This window comes from Sus scrofa, chromosome 14 (assembly GCF_000003025.6).
Source record: "Sus scrofa isolate TJ Tabasco breed Duroc chromosome 14, Sscrofa11.1, whole genome shotgun sequence".
NCBI lineage: Eukaryota > Metazoa > Chordata > Mammalia > Artiodactyla > Suidae > Sus > Sus scrofa.
The window spans coordinates 72,889,973-72,908,113 of NC_010456.5; the positions used below are offsets into that span (position 1 = coordinate 72,889,973).

At 55.3% G+C, this 18,141-nt stretch overlaps 1 protein-coding gene across 14 annotated transcripts in view; it reads left to right on the forward strand.

Moving 5' to 3' along the window:
• The window catches only part of COL13A1 (collagen type XIII alpha 1 chain), a 166,314-nt gene that overhangs the window by 103,193 nt on the left and 44,980 nt on the right, over window positions 1-18,141 (forward strand). For 10 of the 14 annotated variants that reach the window (XM_013990416.2, XM_013990414.2, XM_013990417.2 and 7 more), the window contains 4 exons: window positions 3,280-3,387; window positions 5,685-5,711; window positions 6,445-6,480; window positions 17,725-17,769. In XM_013990416.2, coding sequence (XP_013845870.2) covers window positions 3,280-3,387; window positions 5,685-5,711; window positions 6,445-6,480; window positions 17,725-17,769 — 216 coding nt within the window. The remainder of the gene's footprint in view (window positions 1-3,279; window positions 3,388-5,684; window positions 5,712-6,444; window positions 6,481-17,724; window positions 17,770-18,141) is intronic. The other 4 variants (XM_013990419.2, XM_013990427.2, XM_013990425.2 and 1 more) reach the window with 1 other exon arrangement.

Sequence of the window (18,141 nt, forward strand, 5' to 3'; positions counted from 1 at the left end):
TCTACTGCAGGCACAGGTTCAATCCCTAGCCCAGGAACTTCCTCATGCCTTGGGCAGAGCTGAAAGAAGAAAGAAAGAGAGAAGGGAAGGAAGGAAGGAAGGAAGGAAGGAAGGAAGAAAGAAAGAAAGAAAGAAAGAAAGAAAGAAAGAAAGAAAGAAAGAAAGAAAGAAAGAAAGAAAGAAAGAAAGAAAGAAAGAAAGAAAAGAAGAAAAGGAAGGAAGGGAGGGGGAGGGAGGGAGGGAGAAAGAAAGAAATGCAAATTGCTTAGCATCTGATCACTTGTAACCTGAGTTTGAGAAGCGAGGGAATTCACAGAGGAAATGTAGCCCACAACCAACAGGTGTAACCATTGTGAGCAACTGCTTCCTTCTTCCTGTCTTACTAAGCCAAGGAGGCTGGGATAGGAACAGATCACCAAGAACAAAGAACAAGAGACCACAGATGCAGGGATCCAGGCACAGGCATTGCAGCTTGATGCCAGGCCAGAAATTCCATGGCTGCCACCCATGCCCCTAGCCTTCCTTACACTGGGGGTCAGGGGTTACCCCTGAGGCCACAGGGGTGCTGCCAGTGGCAGGGCTCCGAGATGCTCTCTGAAAGCCCCACAGCAGGACCGGGAGTCACCATCTGGCCTGACTCAGGAGCCAGGAGCCCAGGGGCCTGCATGTTCCGGCACCTGATTGAACAAGGCTGAAAAATCACTCCAATTAACAGCTAAAAATACAGAGCGACACGTGACGCGGGTGCTACCTGAGCCTACATATCCCGTTACACCAGCCAAATCCTCGAGAGCCTCCATGTGCTCCGAGCACTTACCCCAGCCTCGGGGGGCCGACTGGCAGCTCAGAGAGGCACCAGGCCCACCCCACTCTCGGCCCCCCACCCCACCCATGTCAGACCCTGTCCCAGGAGAGCTGAGTCCTTGCTCCCAGAGTGGCCATTTGCCTCAACCCACAGCAGCCACCTGCTGGCCTTAGTTGCACTAGCTGCTGCTTGCTGAGCCCTCGCTGGGTTCCAAGCCCTGTCAAAAGAATTCTCCGTGGATTATCTCATGTAATCCCACACGAGCCACCCCGGCAGCGGAGGTCCCTTCCTCATCATCGCCACCTCCCAGGCGAAGAAACTGAGAGGGGCCGAGGCATGTCACTGCCTCCCTTTCCAAGAGAAAGAGGCGGGTGAGCCAGAACTTTCTGTGCTGTCCTGATCTGATTTCCAAAGTAGAGATGGAGGAACAAGAACCCTTGTCCTGCCTGCTGCAGGTTTTGCCTGGAGAATAGGGTTTTTATGCTGTCAGCCATCATGGGACGTAAAAAGGCTGGTCCATTTCCTCTCAATAAACCACTACTGATTTTATAGGCTCTGTAAGATGTTTCACGTTGGATCTAACATTAGGTGAGAGAGGAAACATTATAGGAGACATGATGCGCTTAGCAGATGGTTTTGGGGGTCATTTCCAAAGTGCAGAAAGTTGGACAGTGAACAGTTTTTGCTGGGGGCTTATTTGAAATGAACAGGAATAGTCTAGAGTTCTGAGTTGGGGTCCTGGCTCCCCCTCAATTCTCTGTGTGGCCTTGGTCAAGGAGCTCAATGTCTCTGAGCCTTAGTTTTCTGTTGTGTAAAGTGGGATGTGTGACCCATTTCTGCATCTGCCTTCTCCACCATGGACACTCAGAGCCCTCGGGCGACTTCTCAGAGGGTGTGGCCAGATGCGGCCCAGGCCCCAGAGTGGCAGCCCTGGTGGCATGTACCCTAAGCTGTCCCATCTGAGAGATGGTTCAAGCAGATGTTTTTAAAATCTCAGTTCTTGTTCTGAGGCTGTGCCCTCCTAGTTACGCTCCTCGTTTTCATCTGTGGAGTTTGCAGCAAGCATTGTCAGCTCTGTTGCTGAAATCACACCGAGAAGGGTGAGCCAGCCTGGAAGTCTGGCCACCTGGGTCCCCCTACCTCCCAGCCTGGGGCTCTCACACCTACCAGGGGGTTCTGCTTTTGTTTTTCTGCAGGGATGGGCCCCTCAGTAAGAGCTGAGTCCAGAACCTCCCTGGAGAGATTAGAAAATAGCATGATGGGAGTTCCCATTGTGGTTCAGTGGGTTAAGAACCCGAATAGCATCCATGAGGATGTGGGTTCAATCCCTGGCCTCACTCAGTGGGTTAAGGATCTGGCATTGCTGTGCCTGTGGTGTAGCTGGCAGCTGCAGCTCAGATTCAGTCCCTAGCCTGGGAACTTCCATATGCCATGGGTGTGGCCCTTAAAGAAATGAAAAGAAAAGAAAGAAAATAACATAATGGCACTGGTCTATATAGATCGAGGAGGACATGAGCTGACCTCCTTCCCCAGAGTCTGGGTCACATGCACCAGGCTCTCTCCTCCTCCTGAGGGAACACGGTCCCACCGCCACCTCCATGGGCCCTGGGTCCACCCTGGGCACATGCATGGTGGGTGACAAAGGCTGGGCTCAGAGCAGCTGACTGAGGAGGGGGCATAAGGCAAAAGAATAATAATAGCAACTCCAGAAGGGCAGAAAGCACTTCACAGTTTCACAACGCAACCAAGCTAGGGGTCGCCAACTCACTGTCCTCTGAGGTCAAGCACAGATCACACAAGTGACAGGCGCAGGCTGCACGCACAAAGGACAGGCAGGGTGGAGACGGAGGCACCAGAGAGCCCAGCTGATGGCTGCCCCCGGGAGTGGGGGCCCAAGCAGCAAGGGCTCCAGTTTTTCATCAGAAGTTACCAAGCCAAATTTTTTACATAAAAATCTCTTGCCTAATTGTGTGGTGAGCCAAACAAAATTCCACGGCCTCTGCCCTAAGGATCTCAGTCCATTCTTTGGGCCAGATAATCAAAGGCAGCCAAAAGCAGTGATAGGACACAAGGAACGGCTGTTGCTATTTGATGGCTGGGAGGCCAGGGCACAGAGATGGGGGACTCGCCCCACAGAGGGGGTGCCGAGGCAGGCCCAGGCCATGGGCCATCAGACCAGGCTGGAGCAGGCCTTCAGACTGGCCGCAGGCATCTCACCTGCCCCTCTACCTCCGCCACCGCAGCAGGGCTGTGCAGCAAGTCCTTCTGGAAGCCCCTCCTCCTGGGGCCTGATGTCTTGGCCTCTCCTCACTGCCACCAGCCCCTGCATGTAGTCACCACTGCAGCATCATCACTCTCACGCCACCGCCACCTCCCCCAGCACCCACGGGGCCTCACTGGGTGCATGGCACGGGGAAGGGAAGTGCTCCGCACCCCAGGCCTCTCTCGCTAACACTTCTTTCCGCGAACCTCAGGGTGAACAGGGCCAGGCTGGCATCCAAGGCCCGCCAGGGCCACCAGGCCCTCCTGGACCAAGTGGACCTCTGGGGCACCCAGGACTGCCAGGGCCCATGGGGCCGCCTGTAAGTACCCCTCCCACCCTCCACTGCCTCCTCTCCTTCAAGATTTGTCCCTAGATTTCTCTGGAAGCTTCCAAACCTTACATACCCAACAGGAGCCTGGGTCTCAGCTGAATAGGCAAGGCCACTGGACATGGCTGGCCCCTGCAGGAGCTGCCCAGCCCTGTCCCATCCACCTGTTGCCCTTTGGTTCTGGGGCCATGTGCTCCTCTCCAGCCATCGCCTTCTGGGAGGAAACCATTAACAGACCTCCCCTCTTCCAGCCTCAGCAGAGAAGAGCTTGGGAAGAAGGTTCCCAGGGCCACTGGGATGATGGCTGCCCCCAACCCCTGGGCTTAGGAGAACCCGAGTTGGGGGCAGTGGTTTCTATAGGAGGCAGCAAGGGAGCGTCCGGCCCCCTGGCATCTCTAAGGAACACGCCTTTGCTGGTGGATGTGGCTTTCACACTCCTGGGCCGCCTTCCAGCCAGGCTACACATCTGGTTGCCAGGAGGACCCTGCATGGCGCCTGGGGATGGGACCACTTCCAGGAGGGGCCCAGAGAGGCCAACAGGCACCCCTCCGGGCAACACCACACTCAGGCAATAGGGTGTCGTTTGTGTCCAAGCCCTGGCCAAGCTGCAACTCTTTCTCAGCCCAACTTAATGCAAGAAACCACCAAGGCAGCATTTGACAGGCCCCTGAACTTCTTCTTGGGAGAAAATGGGTTCACAGGAGCAAAGACTAACGACAGCAGTCAGTGGAAGGGCGTGGGTTAAAGACACGGTCTGTTTGATAATGTTTTTTCTATGTGGCTTTAAAAACAACAACAAAAAAGGTGTTTTTGTCTCTTATGACAAAAGCATCATATGTTCATTGTGAAAAAAACTGGAACATAGACAAAGCATTAATTGCCTGCTTTCCCATATCCAGAGTTCCCCATCATTTACCTTCTGGAGACTTCTTTCCATTTTTCTCCTTAGGCTTATCTGCACATCAGCATTTTCAGGTTGGTGATGTTCTGAAGAATAGATCAGTCTGTATCCTGTTATTCTTTTTTACTTTATGTCATAAACCGTGCCCTTTCCTATGTCAGGGTTCTCGTGATGTGGGTTTTAGGACAGCTGGGTCTATTAACAAGGCAGTTCATGAGTTCCTGTCTGTCATAGACATCCTTCACCATAAATGTCTGTGCCCTTCTCTGAGGCTCTCACAGCCATAGATTCCCAAAGGTGGAACTGTGGGGTCGGGGTGCCCCTGCCAAATAGTCTTGGAGGGAACGGCCACATTCCTGGTCATTCAGCTTCACATCTGGGCCCTCAGCTGCCCCCGCTGCCAAGGCCGAGGTTCAGTGCAGGGTCCCCTTAGGTTGGGTGACGGCTCTGGCCAACCAGGGCAGCTGGCTTGGCTGGAAAGGGGTACAGCAGAGTGAAAACCTAACTTGCTAGGAGCCAGCTCTCCAGCTCAGCCTGATCCCCATAGCAGATTTTAAATATTTCCATGGCTTCTCCCCAGAACCCCAGGGAAGGAAGTTAATCTCACTCCCATGGGTGTCTAGATGGAAAAATGGAAAACTTGAAGGGAAGTGAAAGGAGGGAATGGAACCAAACCAATCAAGCTGAGAAAACCAAGAAAAGTGTTCAAAATTCCCTCCTTCACCGACGGGCCCCCTCTAAACACACTGGGCTCCTGATCACTGAACCCCAGCCAGGTGGTTTTCTTTGTTAGGTTGTTTATAAAAAACAAAACTAGAAAGCATGTTTTCAAACCAGCTGAAACAGGCCAGAATTGGGCATCGTGTTTTTCTCCAGCCCATGTTTTGTGGTCTCAGACTCACGCTGGGCCACGCTGGAGCCTGCCTTCTCTTGCCTCTCCCTGGGTTCCCGCAGAGCCCATGCCACATCCCCACTGGCTGAGGGCACCCTGCAGGCTGGCAGGGCCAAAGGCGAACCCCAGGCTTTGCCAGGCAAGGTTGGCGTTCCAGGGAGCGGTTCCAGTTAGGAGGTGGGTGGGTGGGGATTTGGACCAAACCACACTGTCAATTGCACATGATGCCACTGACCTATTTTCCAGCAGGCAAGCGCAGCAGAGATGCCCACGACACCCACGTGGCTCCAAAGAGGGACATGGGCCTGTTGTCCCCATGTGCTCTCTGCAGGTTTCAGATACCTTTCCAGGACCCTCTAGATCAATCTCTAGCAGGTCCAGAGCCCATTGAAGTCTGACCACTACTCTGCTCCCAGCCTCCACTGTAGGCATAACCAGTCCTCACTGTTTGCCAGTGGGATCCATCTCCACTCACCTTCTTTCTTGCTTCTGCAGGGCTTACCTGGGCCTCCTGGACCAAAGGTGAGGGCCCTTCAGGGTGGTGTATCAAATGGGTGGAAGACTCTGTAGGAGGGAGGGGCAGGCAGCACTGAAGGTACCGAGTGAGGAGCCAAGAGGGATCTCAGCTGAGAGATGGGTCCTGAGGGCTCATTCCCAAAATGCCACCTGGGAATGGACTGGTCCTGCAAGGATTGCACTTTTGTGGGCTCAAGGGTGTAGAAGCTGCAGCCGCAACACCACCCTCCAGAGAGCTTATGGTCTAACTGGGGACTCAAAGTTGGTGCCCAGGGCGCTGTCACGACCTCCCAATAAAAATGTTTCATAAAGGGGCCAGTACTGGAAAGGGCCTTCAGAGTCATTTGGTCTCTTTCAAAGCCTTACCTGGAAGCCCAAGATGTAAATCAGACTCTCCCTTTGAAGTTGGGTCCCTGCAGCGCTAGGGATGGGAAGCCGGAAAGTACTGATCCCAGCCAAATATTTTACAAAAGCAGAAGCCCGAGCCCTGGGGGAATGTGCCTTGTCCAGGGGCCTCAAAGAATCGGGGGTAGAACCAAAACTGACACTCAAGTGTCCTCCCTCTCCATCTGCCTCTGCAAGGCTGGACATCCTTCTAAAGAGCTGGACAGTCTGTTATTGTCCCAGGAATGGCTGGAGGTGGAGGTCAAAGGGTTGGAATCATTGGGAGGAAGAGGAATGGTGATGTGAGGGCGTGGCGAGAAAACCACCGCCAATGGTCTTCTTCTCATTCCTCCAGGGAGACCCGGGGATCCAGGGCTACCACGGCCGGAAGGTAAGAAGGGGCACGGGGTGGACCCCACCCCCCAGTGACAACCCAAGGCAGGCTGTACCATCATGTGCTCAGGGTCCGGACTCAGTCGTCCAGCACCCTTTTGCACACACACCCAGTGGGAGCCTCAAAACTCTTTTTGAAGTGGACTCAACAGGGTTTCCTGTCTCCACCTGAGGGACGAGGAGGTCAGAGCAGAATGGGTCTTGGGCAAATCAGTGGCCCCGCTGGACCTCAGATCAGGGGTGTGACCCCCACCAGGCCAGGTTCTCACCAGTCCCCTGAGAGCCTGGTAAGGTGGAGCCAGGGAGAGCTCCATGCTGAGCATGGCGGGGAATGTGGAGGGGTCCAGCCCTGCTCTCTGGCAGCCCACAGGCCAGAGAGACAGGATTCCTGCACAGGTAGCCTTGGCAAAGGCAGACTGTGCTAAATGCCACCATTGCCAAGTGCTGGGTCGATATGGAAAGTGGATGCAGAGAGATTAATTCTAGCTTGGGAGGAGTGTGGGAAGTCTTCTGGGAGAGGACAACCTCTGAGCTCAATCCTGGTGAATAAGTAAGTGTATCAGTCATCTGTTGCCGTGTAACAAACCTTCTCTAACTTACTGTCTTGAAAGGATTAATTCTTTCGCATGATTGTGGGTTGATCATCTGGGAGTTCTGCTGCCCCCTTTGAGCTCACTCGTGCAGTCACCTGAGATGATAGGTGGGAAGGCTCGGGGGACAGGCTGGCCTCATCCCCATGCCCGGAGTTGGAGCTGGCTATGGACTGGGTACCTCTGTTCTCCTCCATGTGGCCTCTCAGCCCCTGGTGGCAGGTTTCCTCACAGTGTGGCAGGCCCAGGGCAGCTTTCAAAATGGGCAAGTCCCAGTGCGCAAGTGCTTGTCAAAAACATCCCTTGGGGTTTCCCATTGTGGCTCAGCAGAAATGAAGCCAACTAGGATCCATGAGGATGCGGGTTTGATCCCTGGCCTCACTCAGTGGGTTAAGGATCCGGTGTGACCATGAGCTGTGGTGTAGGTTGCAGGTGTGACTCAGATCCCGAGTTGCTGTGGCTGTAGTGTAGGCTGACAGCTGCAGCTCCTACTTGACCCCTAGCCTGGGAACTTCCATATGCCATGGTGCAGCCCTGAAAGCAAACAATCAATCCCTTGCATCACATTTTCTGAAGTCCTATTGATCAAAGCAAGTCACATGGCCAAAGTTCGCACGTCAGTGGAGTGGAGACACTTCAGCCTCTATTTCCTCATCTGGGAGGGTAGCAAAGCCTTTGTGGCCATTTTTAATCCACCATTGTGGTCCTTCAGCCAGTACCTTTCAAAGGGAATGACATTTTTGACAAGGAAACAATTTGAGCAAAGGCCTAGAAGTGGTCATTATGGTAGCTATAATATAAAAATAATTTAATAATAGTTGGCACTTTAATAATAGTTCCAGGCTGTCCTTCATCATGACCTACATCATATCTAATCCTAAGACACCCCCCCACACCCCGAGGAGGCTGGAATGATTCTTTTCCTATTTAACAGATGGGGAAACTGAGCCTGCTCGAAATGTCATGGCCCGTAAATGGCAGAGTAGGAACCCAAGTCCAGGTCTGAATCCTTCCCATGGGGCACCTGCCATAAGGAGCCCATCCCGGCCTGGAGGCCTTGGCTGGGAGGCTCTGGAACCTTCCAGGAGAAGAAGAGAGGCAGGAAGGAAAGGCAGGACAAGAAGGGGAAGGGATTCTGGAAAAGGAAGGCTTTCTCTGGAGAAGCACATTCCCCATGCTCTATAATCACGCGGCTGCTGTCACCGCATTGTTTTATGGGTGCTTGGGGCAGAGGGGGTTGGGGAACAGCAAGACCCAGGAGGGCTTTCATTAGTTCTGCATAAACCGCAAAGTTTGTACCATGTCAGGAAGTGGGAATTACAGCCCCTGCGGTTGTCTCCATCCACTCACGCAGATTCACAGAATTTACTGCCTCCTGGTGCAGCACAGGGTCGGCTTTCCCATTAGCAGCCAGACCACCTCTTTCAAGCTGGGAAGAAACTGTGGGGGGTGGGGGCAGAGTTTCCCCCCCACCCACCCCTGGGGTCCTGGGGATGCCTGTAGCTGGCATCCATACCGTGGCGGGCATCTGCACCCTCCTGCCAACTGGAAGTCTGGTTCATCCAGGAAGGAGGTTGGGGGTCTGTTGCCCCGAGGATGGAGAGGCATCAGCTTGGGGCTGGGTGTCAAGACGATGGAGGGCCTGGTTCCGCGAGGGTGGCAGGTCTGGGCTCAGGCGATGGGAGGAATCACCTGCTCTGGCTGCATTGCCATTTGCAGAGATAACCAGTGTGGTCTTGCTGACGGAGGGGCAGCTCCTGACCCCTGGAAAGCCTGCTCTGCAGGAGGAAGTTCAAGCAAGGAGGGAGAATGAACTTCTTTTGCCTGACTAAGAGTAGAGCAAGGGCTGATGGGTACCTTGAGAAGGAGGGAGCGGCCCGTCCCCAGAGGTATTTAAGGAGAGGTTGGATAACTATCAGTCTAGGGTGTCTTAAGAGAAGCTTCTGTATCAGCTGGAAGCCTGCATTACAGTCCCTTCAGCTCAGGGAAGCTACAGCTTCCTGAGGACAGAGTGGGCTCTACCCCTCCTAGAGAGGAGCAGCCCCACCCTGGCTTCATGAGTCTGTCTCCTCGAGCCCTTGTCCAGGCCCTTCTTCATCCACATCCGGGGCTTGTCAGAAGCATCACCCACCGAGAGGGCCCTTCTCCCTCGTGCTCAGCTCATGCTCCCCGCCCTTCCTTTCTCTATGGGACCACCCCCTGCCCTTCCGCAACGGCCACTTCTCCTGGAATCCAGACATGCTGTGATGCTGCCAGCCCACTGCTTCTCTGGGTTTCTGGAAGGGGTTGCTGCCTCCTCTTCCCCCAGCCTGTCCTTGAGTCACTTCAGCAGGCGGTCTTAGAGCCACTAGACAGTCTCAGCATCCTGTCTCTGTGCTGGCCCTCACTCTGCTGGGACCCTTGTCCTGTTGTCACTGAAGCCACAACCTACTAGTCCATCAGAGACAGAGGGCATGCACTGGGACTGATGGTGAATTGCAAAGTCAGACCCCAAGAACATAGAGGTCATTCCTCAAGGTCAAATGACACCTAGGAGGCTACGGACGCCCATCCTAGTGCCCAAGCCCTTTTGAATAGTGGGCGTGTTGACCCTGGTGATCACCGTGTCCAGGCAGAAGTTTGCCTCCTGTCAGAAATCTGAGATGAAGGAGTTCCTGTCGTGGCGCAGTGGTTAATGAATCCAACTAGGAACCATGAGGTTGCGGGTTGGATCCCTGGCCTTGCTCAGTGGGTTAAGGATCTGGCGTTGCCATGAGCTGTGGTGTAGGTTGCAGACGCGGCTCGGATCCCGAGGTGCTGTGGCTCTGGTGTAGGCTGGCGGCTACAGCTTCAATTAGACCCCTAGCCTGGGAACCTCCATATGCTTCAGAAGTGGCCCTAGAAAAGGCAAAAAGACAAAAAAGAGAAAAAGAAATCTGAGATGAAGACTCTGGTGCCCAAGGACAAGGGCAGCCAGACTTCACATCTCTGGCTTAGCCCAAGTCCATTCACTCCCTCTCTCACTCATCCTCATCATGGCCCAGTACTTTGAGCTCATTATCCCCGCTGTACTGATGAGAAGCTCAGAGAGGTTAATACTCCGCCCAAGGTTGCACAGCTGGTGAACAGTCATGCTGGGATTGGAAGCTAGGTCTCATGGGTCCGACCCCAGAAGCCAGTCGTCTGGTCCCGGTGCAGAAATGAATGACTGCTCCAGGGGTTTCACCCCGGCTAAGCTGACTGTGCCCAGACCACCCTCCCCATGGTTTCTCTGGAATGCAGTGGGTTAGCCCCATGCTCCTTTTTTTTTTTTTTTTTTTTTTTTTTCTTTTGGTCTCCTTTTCTCTCCCCTCCCCTCTTCTCTCTGCCTGGAACGTGGTCTGGGGAGGAGGCACCAACCTGAAGGGCAGCATGATGGGGATGCTGAGGAGATGAGTTCGTTCCTGCCCACTGCCATCCCCACCCCCAGAAGTGCCAGTGAGTGGGGACCAAGGCCACAGGATGTCCCTTGTATTCAGGATGTGAGGGGACCCGCAGGGTAACTGATGGACTCTCCACATCTGCTTCCATTGCTCCGTCTCAGCTGCTCACACACAGGCCGGGAGGCCTTTCTTTTAATAACAAGTGGCATTTAACTCTCAGCAAACTTGCCCTGGGGAAGTTTGCTAATGACTAGCTCCACCCACCCTCACCACCCCACAGCTGTGCCAGCCTGGCATCCCCTCAAAGGCCAATCAGGCCAGCCTCTCCACCAGCTCCCTGAGATCACAGCCCAGGGTGGCCAGCAGGCCCTGTGCTGCCCCAACCCTGCTGCTTAGACTGAGTATTGTTGTGCGCCCATGTGGTACCCGTTTGGTCCAAATTTATGACACCAGTCGACTTTAAGTATGTTGCAAGATGCAATATTTAATGTTTAAAACATTACAACCTTGGCTCCCTTTCAAGAGGATAGACGAGTGTGCTGTCAGAGTGTGTGGATCACAAAACCTGGGGAGAGCTTATCTCTAAGCCCATCGGAACCGATGCTCCCATCTTGGCAGTTGGGGGGGTGCGTTTGATGCATGTTGCGGTCCAGGTGCTGAGCCTTGGGGTTTGCATAAAGAACCAGAGCTGAGCACCCATTCCCCTCCTGTGGGCTGCGGGCCATGCATTTTCAGACCAACGAAGGCGGGCTGCGAAAACCTCATGCCAGCTGGGCTTGTAATTGCAGTTGCTCCCCCTGCAGGCCAGGAGGCTCCCCAGAAACAGGGGCTCTGGGCAAGGAGATGTGATGGGCAAGGGAGTGGGGGTGTGAGGACCAGAAGCTCATCCACCCGGCCCACCTTGGCCCTGGTTCTCCACCTCCTGACCCCTCCTCCATCCCTGTACAAAGGAGGATCATATCCCAGTCAGAGCAAGGCCTCGTGTGTGTGGACACACTTCTGTAGAATGATAACTGGTGTGACTATATCTACCTTAGGGGGCCTCTTCACACCAGGCCATACAGGTGTGCTTTGCTCGCATCATCTCTTTGGATCCTGTAACCGCCCAGGGAGGCTTATAGACGGGCATTTACAGATGAGCAAACCGAGTTCACAGAGGTGCATCCCCAAAGGGCCACAGCTATGAAGCAGTGGAGCCGGGTCTGTCTGGTCCCAAAGCCTTGTTCTGAATGACTTTATTGCCTGGGTCCCGGGAGCCTGGGGGAGCCATGATTTCCCGTAGCTTCCCCCTTCTCCGCCACTAGAAGGAAAGGAGGAGGGAGCTGGGCTGGATCCGGGCCCTCCTCTGAGTCTTCCAGGCTGTCTAAGAGCAGGACCTGAAGCATCTAAGGCAGAGAACTGGGAGCAAATAGTGCATTTTAGTCAAGAACCAATGAAAGGGGGTGCTTTGCCTGTTGGCACTGATTCCCCCCAGGGAGTAGGCATGGTCCCAGGACCTCCAATAAAGCCCGGAGAAGGCAGCTGTCTGCCCTCCAGCGCAGCAAGGAAACCTCTTGAAACCTCCCTGCACCCCCAGCTGTGCCCCGCTCACGCTCCATGCAGGTGGAAGTTGCAAACCCAGGAGCCTTCTGCAGCAGCGGGACTGCACTTTCTTTCAGGCCATGAATTCCCAGCAGGGGGCATCCAGACCATTTCAATTAATGCAGATCAGGGAGCTGAGACAGGAGCCCCGGATCTGAGGCCTCCTGGGAGCTGATGTGCCCCCCTGCTCTGCCGGTCTCCAGCCCCCAGCCCGTGCTCTCTGGGTCCACAGATTAATTAGAGCTGACTTTTCTTTTTGGAACTAACTACAAAATCAACCGATCTCAAATCGAGATTACAAGCCAGCCGCCCTTCCAAAGCCCTGGCCTTCCATGGGGCGCCTGACCCGGTAATTCCCCGGATCACTTCCTGCCGGCCCTAATTACCGGAGGACCTGGCGTTTCCGTGGCCCTGGCCTCTCCAGCCTGGAGCTGGCGCAGGCCAAGAAGAGGGAGTAAGCTGCCTCTCTCCCGGAAGAGAGTCCTGGGAACTTTTCAGGCAGAGAAAGACATTAGCCCTCCTCACCCCACCCAGCCTGCCCAGCCCAGGAAAGGGCCTGGTCCAGACTTATGGCCGGAGTCACCTGCTGGCCTCCCCGCAGCCCTCCACTCCCCACACTTCTCCCCTGCAGAGAACAAAGAGTCTGTGTAGAGCTGCTCAGGCCCAGGGCCCTCCCCGGCTGGAGCTGGGGCTGCAGGGGGAGCCTCAATGTCAGGGAGGTCCCTTCGTCTCCCTGTCTCCCCGTGCTTCTGGGGCCTGACCTTTGCTCAGCTGGGGAGCTGACCTGGAAGCCCCCCACTTCCTTCGCGATTAGTCTTCTTGCTAAGTCCCGGCCCCACTTATTCAGCAAATAGTAAATCATCCATTAAAAGAACGAAGCACAGGAGCTCCCTGGTGGCTTTGTGGGTTAAGGACCTGGCATTGACACTGCAGCAGCTCTGCTACAGTTGTGGTATGGGTTCACTCCCTGGCCTGGGAATTATGCATGCTGGGCACAGACAGAAAGAGAGAGTGAGAGAACAAAGCATGACTGGTTTATACTCCAAAGAGCTCACTTCCATCCTGTCATCCTGGGAAAGATGGGTGTTCCCACCTGGAAGCAGGACCGGAATAGAGGGCAGGGGCTGCTGGAGTCAGTGGCATCATCAAAGTGGGGGCTGGGACGGCCTTCAAGGTCATTCAGGGCAGCCCCCTCTCTTCCCACCTGTGCTCACCCAGCACTTTCTTAGCTGCAAAGACTGGAATCCACTTCTTCCAGGCCAGCCAGCCATCAGGAGGTGTCGGGTCTTAGCACCAAGGTTAAAGAGCCAGCCTCCTGGAGTTCCCATCATGGCGCAGTGGAAATAAATCTGACTCGCATCCATGAGGGTGCAGGTTTGATCCCTGGCCTCATTCAGTGGGTTAAGGATCTGGCATAGCCACGAGCAGACGCAGCTCGGATCCTGCTTGACCGTGGCATAGGCTGGCGGCTACAGCTCTAGTTCGACCCCCAGCCTGGGAACCTCCATGTGCCGTGGGTATGGCCCTGAAAAAAAAAAAAAAAAAAATGAAGAGGCAGCCTCCTGGTGGTGGGCCAGGCAGCCTGGGAGTCACAGGCCTGGTTCCACAGTGGCTGCCACCATCCGCGTTCTGTGCACGTGGGGCAAGACTGTAATGCTCACTCAGAGCCCCACTTCCCCAGCTCAGGATGGCCCAGATCGGGTGGCTGAGAGCCCCCTGGGGGAGTCTCCAGAGTGCCCGCTGGGAAGACAAGGGAAGGCAGAGGTAGGGGAGATAAATTGGGGCCCTCAGGCTTTGGCAAACTTCCTAGTTGGTGCTCCCTCCTCAACTAAGACATTAGTGAGTTAGTGTCTAAATTCAGTGCAATTCTGCACTTAAGCCCTTTAAAAGGGAAAAAAAAAAAATGTTTTTTGTCTTTTTAGGGCCACACCCACAGCATGTGGAGGTTCCCAGGCTAGGGATCTAATCAGAACTGTTGCCACCGGCCAACACCACAGCCACCACAGCCACAGCAACGCCAGATCTGAGCCACATCTGCGACCTACACCACACCTCATGGCAACGCTGGATCCTTAACCCACTGAACGAGGCCAGGGATCGAACCCGCAACCTCATGGTTCCTAGGCAGATTCGTTTCTGCTACGCCACAACGGGAACTCCTAAATGGGAAAATTTTTAAGGAAGAGAATGGGAAAGAAGGAGCCTCTAGATGTTCCCTTGCAAAGACATGTCACAAGGCAAAGCGCTAGTCATCGTCCCTGTAATGATGGCGCCAGCAACACCTCCCACCCCCGCAAACTCGCGCCCTTGCCCACAGCCACCCTGGAGTCCTTGATAATGACTCTGTCTCTTTCACCTCTCCCGCTGTCCAGAGTCAATGCCTTCTGGTGCAGGATGAGCCCGGTCTCCGGTTCAGAGGTCAGGCTGGGGCGAGTCCATGGAGACAAGCCCTGGAGAAGGAGACTGATGAGAGTGGAATGAGCCTGAGGGGGTGGGGTCAGCCAGGGGCACCCCTGCTTCCTGCCCAGGAGAGGGGTGGGGGTGAGGGAGGCCCTGAGATGAGGATCAACGGATTCTGGGTCACTTGCAGAATGAAGAGATTTGACCCAGAGGGGAGGCAGGAGTCAGAGGTCAGCCACCCTAACAAGGAGGGCTGCCTCCTTAGAGGCTCCAAGGGGCCCAGATTTCCCTGGAGTGTGGGGTTGTGTCTTTACATACAAACCAGCGGGGCTGAAGGCAAACCTCGATCAGCCCGGAAACCTTCACTCCTGAGGTGCTGCTCTGCACAGCTCAAGTGGAAGTTACGGACAGAAGCCCAGAGATGGGGTGGGGGGCACACCCCAGCCTCCTCCCCTGCGGAAGCATCACAGGCTGTCCTTTGGAACAGGAAGAGAAGAGACAAATGGAGCTGCAGTGTTACCCAGTGCTAACCCTCCCTCCCTGATGGAGCCTTGCCCTGGAGCTGCCAACACACCCAGTTGTCTCCTCCTCAGCTCTGGGCTCTCCCTCCTCAGGGCCTCTCAGGAGCAGGGGTTGGGTAGGCATCCAGTCTAATCTCACTTTGCAGATGAGGGGAAGTGGCTAATCCGGGGTCACACAGCCTTTCCTCCCTCAGGGGAGGCCGGAAGGCGAGGGCAGACCTGCGGGCAAACGGAGGGGAAGATGGGAAGTGGGAGAAGGACAAGCGGAAGATCCCCAAATAGTTCAGGGAAGCCCACGCTGATCTCCCACCTGTACCCCCACTCCAGGGGACTCTGGCGTCCTTGAAACTGAGTCAGCCCAGTTGGGTTGTTAAGAATGTTAGCAGGGGACCTGGTCCTCCCAAGGAAAGAGTGGCAGCGTCCTCAACGGGGACTCCTAAGAGTGCCCTTAGAGCCAGAATTGCCTGATGAGGTCCTTTGGCTCCCTCTGGTGGCCATATAGCAGAACTGCATGCACAGACCAGCCCAGATAGGCTCTTTTTCCCTGATGCCTGTAGTTAAAGATTCAGCCCTGAGCTGAGCACTGACCCTTCACTCCTATAGAGCACCGGCCTGAGGGCCCTCCAGAAAAGAGGGCTTTGCCCTGTGTTCAGCCTGCAGAGGGCGTTTAATGGAAGCAGTGGACCACGAGCCATCTGATGCTTAGGGTTGGCCGAGAGGAATGGGTACCCGCATTTTGGAAGATGAAAGACCTGTGTCCACATCCCTGCCCTGCATGACCTTGGAAGTCACACCTGGCCTTCCTGAGCCCCAGTTTGCTCACCTGTGATCATGAATAACACCTCCTCTTACATGGATTGAAGGGGAGTCTCAGAGATGGAATAGAGGAAGGCCATCAAGTCTTAACTCAGGACCAGACACACAACAGGCAGAGTAAAGGGCTGTCCCTTTCTCTGCTTTTCCTCACAAGAGGGATTTTCCAGAATTCAGTGGCTGGGGCAGACCTGGGGCATCAGCTTGTCTCTTATGGTCATGTCTGAGCCCAGTTCCACCACCCCTGCCGGTGGCTCAAGGATCCTGATGGAGTCGGGATGAGGGAGGTCCCCTGCGTTGGGAGCTAAAGTTTCTGGGCCTTTTGCAGAATTTGGAGTCTTGGCCTAAAGAGGACGGAGGTGACGCCATCCCCAGCAGATGTGAATGTGGGCATTGCAGGTTACAGATGCACAGTGCTCCCACCTGTACTGAGGACCCAGCACCAGGTTTGGGGGCAGAGCAAAAGGCTTCATAGAGGAGGTGGTGTTTGACCAGGACTCCAGCGATAAATAGGATTTTGAGATAAGGAAATAGCAGAAAGGCACAGAATAGTGACAGTGGCTGGTGTTTTCAGAGAAACCAAGAGTAGGTGCTGGGATGTCAGGCGATGAGCTGGGGAGGGGCGGAGCTGGGATGCCGTATTCAAGAGCCCAGCCCCTCCTCCACAGTCCACGCCGGGCAGTGGCAGTTTCAAAGTAGAGGAGTGTTATTGTCCAGTCTGTCGTACGAGGGAGCTTATCTGGATGCCTGTGTGGAGACCCCATCACGGAAGGCAGAGCTCCGGCCTCAGCAAGGAGGAGGGTGGATCAGGGCTTCCTGTAAGGTGTCAGGGAAGGGACCAGGACAGCTGCAAAGATGGAGGCCAGGGTGGCGCCAGGCTCCCCCTCTGCCTGTGGGACGTGCAGCATGGCCTGCAGGCCACAGGGTCTGGGCTGCTACCAGCTGTGCTACATAGCACCTTGGATCTTCATATTGGGACATCTTTTGGGGTTCAACTTATGGAGACAAGAGCTTCCTGCTTCCTCCCCTGCACGCCCCCCCTCCCCACACACCCAATGACACTGCAGGCTAGTCTTGACTCACTCTCGGCCCCCATTTGTCACTGGCTGTCCTCTCCTCCTGTGTGTCCTTCCCAGGAGGGAAAAGGACACGCCCCATCCTTCCTGAGCTCACTCCTCCCCTGAGATTCATTCAGCATTTTCACTGGGAACTAGAGGTTACAGGAAAAGGTTACTGCCGACATAGGAGAGCAAACCCCAGGCGTGATATCCTGGACAAGCGAGCTGGTGCCTCTGGATGGGCAGGGTCAAGAATGTGGTGCAGAGAAACGGGTGGGCTTGGGGTGGGGGATGGTAGCACCCTGCCTCCCTCCACAGTCCCCCCATCACCCAAAGCACAGAGGACCCTCTGCCATGGAATGTCAGGCGATGCCCACATGTCCTTTGGAAGAGTTAGACCCAAGGGACCTGGGAGGAAAAGGACCCCAGATGGAGAGGAGAGGCCAGAGCCCAGTCGGGCTCAGCCAGCAGCACCATCCACGTGAACTTGCTGCAGTAAAAGCAGGGCAGAAGCCCTAGCAAGAAGGGAGGGCGGCTGTGCAGGAGGTAAGGGGACAGTGGGACCTCCCTTGGGCCCTGGCCTGGTGGCGAAGCTTGAGCAAGTCTCCCTCCCCCTCCCCGGCCTCAGGCTCCACTGGTGGCCTCTCTCTGGGACCCTTCCCCACCCAGCGATCTGTGACTCGGGCCCTTGTGCTGGTTCACATGGCCGAGGGGTATGGCCCACGGTGGCTGCCAGCGATGGCCGGTCCTCAAAGCCCATCATGGGCTGAACAGTCATCGCAAGATTCCAGAGCACCCACTCTCGCTGCCGTCCTTGCAGAAGCCTTGGGCCCTGGGTCTAGTCGTCTTCTCATCTCTCCTCTTGCTTCTTCCCTCAGGGAGAGCGGGGCATGCCGGGGATGCCAGGCAAACAAGGAGCCAAGGTACGCCACACCCCAGGGGCTCCCCTGCCCCAGCCCTCTTTCCCAGCACCTCCTCCTCCCCACATCCCCTCCCGCTGTAAAGATCTGTAAAGACAGAGGCGGGAGCTCCCGTGGCTCAGTGGAAATGAATCTGATAGTATCCATGAGGACACAGGTTCAAGCCCTGGCCTCGCTCAGTGGGTTAAGGATCTGGCCTTGCCGTGAGCTGTGGCCCCACGTTGCTGTGGCTGTGGTGTAGGCCAGCGGCGGCGACAGCTCTGACAGCTCTGATTCGACCCCTAGCCTGGGAACTTCCATAAGCCGTGGGTGTGGCCCTAAAAAGACAAAAGAGAAAAAAAAGACAGAGACATCCCCCTTCCCTGGCGCCCTCCC